At 40.0% G+C, this 6,000-nt stretch overlaps 1 protein-coding gene across 1 annotated transcript in view; it reads right to left on the bottom strand.

The window, feature by feature from the left end:
- Positions 1 to 357: 357 nt before the first annotated feature.
- ANKRD31 (ankyrin repeat domain 31) overlaps positions 358 to 6,000 on the bottom strand; it is a gene marked incomplete at both ends in the record, with an annotated part of 136,274 nt that continues 130,631 nt past the window's right edge. The window contains one exon of the mRNA XM_079702042.1: positions 358 to 503. Coding sequence (XP_079558168.1) covers positions 358 to 503 — 146 coding nt within the window. The remainder of the gene's footprint in view (positions 504 to 6,000) is intronic.

Genomic DNA, 6,000 nt, shown 5'->3' with positions numbered 1-6,000 from the left:
CTTTTCAGGACCAATAGTCACTCCTATTTTTATTCTTACTTCCCATAAGGAACAACTGTTATTTATGCAAAGGTAGAGGTGTTGATTTAAAGATTTGTTTAAAGTTTGTTTTAGTAAAAAGAAAGCCAGAGAGTCAATATTGTTTATGTCAAAAATGTCTTTATTTTAATTGCAAAAAGCTATTAATCTTACTACAATAGTTGAAGAGTTATATTTTTTCTTAAAACAGTAAACACATCTTAAGTAGTAACTCATAAAGTGTGTATTAAATAGGCCCACCAGCCCACACATGACAAAATATGAATATTGGTTAATAATATGAACAAATACGTAATAAATTATTAAGAAAACAAGGCGTTAGAATGTTAGCTCCTCACATTCCACATAGAACTTCCAGTGCTCATCCATTATATGGCATGGGAGAAATTCTTGATCGGTGATTAACAGTATTTCATTTATTTGAAGATAATGTGGGATGCTTTGCTTTGACCCTTTGGAAGTTCCTGTTTAAAGAAGAGTCAACAAATTAAAAGCTGTTCTTTTAAAAAATAAGAATTAAAGATGATACAAACAGATGGAGAGATATACCATGTTCTTGGATTGGAAGAATCAACACTGAAAATGACTATACTACCCAAAGCAATCTACAGATTTAATGCAATCTGTATCAACTACCAATGGCATTTTTCACAGAATTAGAACAAAAAATTTCACAATTTGTATGGAAACACAAAAGACCCCAATAGCCAAAGCAATCTTGAGAAAGAAAAACAGAGCTGGAGGAATCAGGCTCCCTGACTTCAGACTATACTACACAGTTACAGTAATCAAGACAGTATGGTACTGGCACAAAAAAAGAAATATGGATCAATGGAACAGGATAGAAAACCCAGAGACAAACCCATGCAAATATGGTCACCTTATTTTTGATAAAGGAGGCAAGAATATACAGTGGAGAAAAGACAGCCTCTTCAGTAAGTGGTGCTGGGAAAACTGGACAGCTACATGTAAAAGAATGAAATTAGAACACTCCCTAACACCATACACAAAAATAAACTCAAAATAGATTAAAGACCTAAATGTAAGGCCAGACACTATAAAACTCTTAGAGGAAAACATAGGCAGAACACTCTATGACATAAATCACAGCAAGATCCTTTTTGACCCACCTCCTAGAGAAATGGAAATAAAAAGAGAAATAAACAAATGGGACCTAATGAAACTTAAAAGCTTTTGCACAGCAAAGGAAACCATAAAAAAGACTAAAGGCAACCCTCAGAACAGGAGAAAATATTTGCAAACGAAGGAACTGACAAAGGATTAATCTCCAAAATTTACAAGCAGCTCATGCAGCTCAACATCAACAAACAAACAACCCAATCCAAAAATGGGCAGAAGACCTAAATAGATATTTCTCCAAAGAAGATATACAGATTGCCAACAAACACATGAAAGAATGCTCAACATCACTAATCATTAGAGAAATGTAAATCAAAATTACAATGAGGTATCACCTCACACTGGTCAGAATGGCCATCATCAAAAAATCTAGAAACAATAAATGCTGGAGAGGGTGTGGAGAAAAGGGAACCCTCTTGCACTGCTGGTGGGAATGTAAATTGATACAGCCATTATGGAGAGCAGTATGGAGGTTCCTTAAAAAACTAAAGATAAAACTACCATACAACCCAGCAATCCCACTACTGGGCATATACCCTGAGAAAACCATAATTCAAAAAGAGTCATGTACCACAATGTTCATTGCAGCTCTATTGCAGCTCATGTACCACAATGTTCATTGCAGCTCTATTTACAATAGCCAGGACATGGAAGCAACCTAAGTGTCCACTGACAGATGAATGGATAAAGAAGATGTGGCACATATACATATAATGGAATATTACTCAGCCATAAAAAGAAATGAAATTGAGTTATTTGTAGTGAGGTGGATGGACCTAGAGTCTGTCATACAGAGTGAAGTAAGTCAGGAAGAGAAAAACAAATACTGTATGTTAATACATATATATGGAATCTAAAAAAAAAAAAACGGTTATGAAGAACCTAGAGGCAGGACAGGAATAAAGATGCAGACGTACAGAATGGACTTGAGGACATGGGGTGTGGGAAGGGTGAGCTGGGAAGAAGTGAGAGAGTGGCATGGACATACATACACTACCAAATGTAAAACAGATAGCTAGTGGGAAGCAGCCGCATAGCATAGGGAGATCAGCTCGGTGCTTTGTGACCACCTAGAGGGGTGGGAGAGGGAGGGTGGGAGGGAGATGCAAGAAGGAGGAGATATGGGGATATATGTATATGTATAGCTGATTCACCTTCTTATAAAGCAGAAACTAACACCATTGTAAAGCAATTATACTCCAATAAAGATGTTAAAAAACACAAATCAATGAACTTAAAGATACAGATTCAATAGAGATTATCTGCTCTGAGGAGCAGAAAAACAAATAATGAAGAAAAATGATAGGATCTCTGAGTCCATAAGCTGCAGAGTAGGCTGGAAGACACAGGAAAAGCCAATGTTGCAGTTCAAGTCTGAAGGTCATCTGCTGAAGAATTCCCTCTTGCTCAGGGGAAGTCAGCCTTTTATTCTATTTGGGCCTTCAACTGATTGGATGAGTCCCATCCACATGGTGGAGGGCAACCTGCCTTACTCAGTCCACTGATTTAAATGTAAATCTTCTCCTAAACTACCTCACAGAAACATCAGAATAATGCTTGATCACATTCTGGTCACTGTGGTCAGTCAAGTTACACATCAACAACAATCAGAGCCTCATGGGCCTGTAGAACAAAAACAGATAATTCAATATTTGTATTATCAGAATTCCAGAATAAAGTACAAAGAACGTGGGACTGAGAGACTATTCAAGGAAATAATGGATAAAACTTCCCAAATTTGGTAAAGGACAAAACCCTACAGATTGAAGAACCCAAGCAAATGAGAAACACGATAAACCAAAGAAATCCATGCCAATACACACTGTAATTAAACTTCAGAGAAGTAAAAACAAACAAAAACAAATCTTAAAAGCAGTTAGAGACAAACAACACATAATCTAGAGAGGAACTCCACTTGTAAAGACAGTGGGTTTCTCATCTGAAACAACAGAGGCCAGAAGGAAGTAGCATTTTATTTTAAATGCTTGCTTACTGTACGTTGAGATATAATTTACATAACACAAGAAAAAGAAAAAACTAAAAATAGAACTACCATATGACCCAGCAATCCCACTACTGGGCATATACCCTGAGAAAACCACAATTCAAAAAGAGCCATGTACCACAATGTTCACTGCAGCTCTATTTACAAGAGCCAGGACATGGAAGCAACCTAAGTGTCCATCGACAGATGAATGGATAAGGAAGATGTGACACATATATACAATGGAATATTATTCAGCCATAAAAAGAAATGAAATTGAGTTGTTTGTAGTGAGGTGGATGGACCTAGAGTCTGTCATACAGAGTGAAGTAAGTCAGAAAGAGAAAAACAAATATGCTAACACATATATATGGAATCTAAAAAAAAAAGGTTATGGGGGGCTTCCTTGGTGGCACAGTGGTTGAGAGTCTGCCTGCCGATGCAGGGGACACGGGTTCGTGCCCTGGTCCAGGAAGATCCCACATGCCGCGGAGCGGCTGGGCCTGTGAGCCATGGCCGCTGAGCCTGCGCGTCTGGAGCCTGTGCTCCGCAGCAGGAGAGGTCACAACAGTGAGAGGCCCACATAGCGCAAAAAAAAAAAAAAAAAAAACCCTCAAAAAAAGGTTATGGGGGCTTCCCTGGTGGCGCAGTGGTTGACAATCTGCCTGCCAATGCAGGGGACACGGGTTCGAGCCCTGGTCTGGGAGGATCCCACATGCCGCGGAGCAACTAGGCCCGTGAGCCACGACGACTGAGCCTGCGCGTCTGCAGCCTGTGCTCCGCAACAAGAGAGGCCGCGACAGTGAGAGGCCCACGCACCGCGATGAGGAGTGGCCGCCGCTTGCCACAACTAGAGAAAGCCCTCGCACAGAAATGAAGACGCAACACAGCAAAAATAAATAAATAAATAAATTAAAAAACTCCTACCCCCAACATCTAAAAAAAAGGTTCTGAAGAACCTAGGGGCAGGACAGGAATAAAGATGCAGACGTAGAGAATGGACCTGAGGACATAGGGAGGGGCAAGGGTAAGCTGGGACGAAGTGACAGGGTGGCATTGACATACACACACTACCAAATGTAAAATCGATAGCTAGTGAGAAGCAGCCACATAGCACAGGGAGATAAGCCCGGTGCTTTGTGACCATCTAGAGGGGTGGGATAGGGAGGGTGGGAGGGAGACACAAGAGGGAGGAGATATGGGGATATATGTATATGTATGCCTGATTCACTTTGTTATAAAGTAGAAACAAACATCCCATCGTAGAGCAATTATACGCCAATAAAGATGTTAAAAAAATAATAAATTTTTAAAAAAGTAAAAAATAAGATTTAAATTCACTTATTACGAACCCTAGACCCTAGTCAAGTCTATGAGCACATATAACAGGTTTTCTGACCAGGTCATTCTTCACTCACTCCATTTTCTATACCCAAGATAAAGCTGTAAATCAGCACTGGCCTATCTTGGAAGAAAGAAGCCTATTTGCAGTCTAAAACACCAAGGCAAAAAAAGGATAACTGAAGCTTCTGAAGGTAGTTATACAAAGCCCCTCTGTTCCTCAATTTCCAATAAATTGAGAATAAAACAGTTGTAAAGATTAAATGAGATACTGCATGTGAAATGCCCGTCTACTGCCTAATACAGAGCAAACACTCAATAAATAGTAGCTGCTATTATTATAGCAGGTATTTATTACTAAAAAGAGTGTTAGGCTGGAAGATGAATGATCAATTTTCTAGGTCACACAAACTTGGCTGTGATCTCAAGCAAGTTATATGGCTTATCTAGATTTCCATCTCCTCTGAGAGGTGAGAGAGTTGATGATCAGCAGGGTCCCTTTTAGCTCTGCCAGTTTAAGAGCCAGTGATGCTAAAACTGGCTTCTTTAAGCTCTCTGACAGTCTCAGAGATTCCTTTCTTGGAGACTGGCTATATGAGCTATACGTCATTCAACTAACTGAATATTATTCCAAGGTTAGCACCAACATGCTCTCTGTGTGACCTCAGCCAGGCAGTTTCAGATAGACGTATCGTATAGTCCAAGTGCTTTGTTCATAATTCTAAGCAGTACAAATGTTTACATAGTTACACATCTGCATGGATATCTGGTGCTCCTGATAAAGTACCCATTTATCCTTCTAATGGTGATCTCACCCTAATTTGCCTCTGGAGGACCATCCCTTTCCCCACACTTGGTCCATGTGCTTCTGGTGAAATTGTTCTCAACTGTGTGGCTGAACCACACTGACTCCATTTTGTCAGCTCCATCTTAGGTCTGCAGTCATACCCCTTCCCTTTCTGCATGACTGTACTTTAGCCTACTCACAAGGAATGCACCCAAGCCAGCTTTTACCTTTGTCTTCATCTGATATGAAAACTGGAAGAATGCCTTTGCTGACGCAGATAGTTAATAGTTCTCTATCAGCTTACCCTTGTCTTCAACTGATATGAAAACTGGAAGAATGCCTTTTGCTGACGCAGGCAGTTAACAGTCATGAGACCCCTCAGGGAAGGGCAGGGAGGAAAAACAGGGGTTCCCGTCAGTGTGGACCAACCATGCTTCTCCCAAGTAGTCGGATTCTATTTTTAGCTTTGGTCCCTTTAAATCCTCCTTACCCTTTTCAGAGGCAAAGTATGGCTATGAATGCTTCTGAATCATCTCCGCCTGATCCTTCCTACCCGTATGTAAGTTACCCACAATAAACTTCACAATTACCCTTTATGGAGTTGCCTGCTTAGTTTTTTGGTCTTAAAGTTCTTGCTCAGTTCAGGGGATATAATTCAATATCTCTTCCTTCCAACATTCATCTCCTGATTTGTTTAGATCTAGGCCAA

This window comes from Hyperoodon ampullatus (assembly GCF_949752795.1).
Source record: "Hyperoodon ampullatus genome assembly, chromosome: 4".
Lineage (NCBI taxonomy): Eukaryota > Metazoa > Chordata > Mammalia > Artiodactyla > Ziphiidae > Hyperoodon > Hyperoodon ampullatus.
The sequence above is the reverse complement of the archived record's forward strand: the minus strand, read 5'-3'. Positions and strand labels throughout refer to the sequence as shown.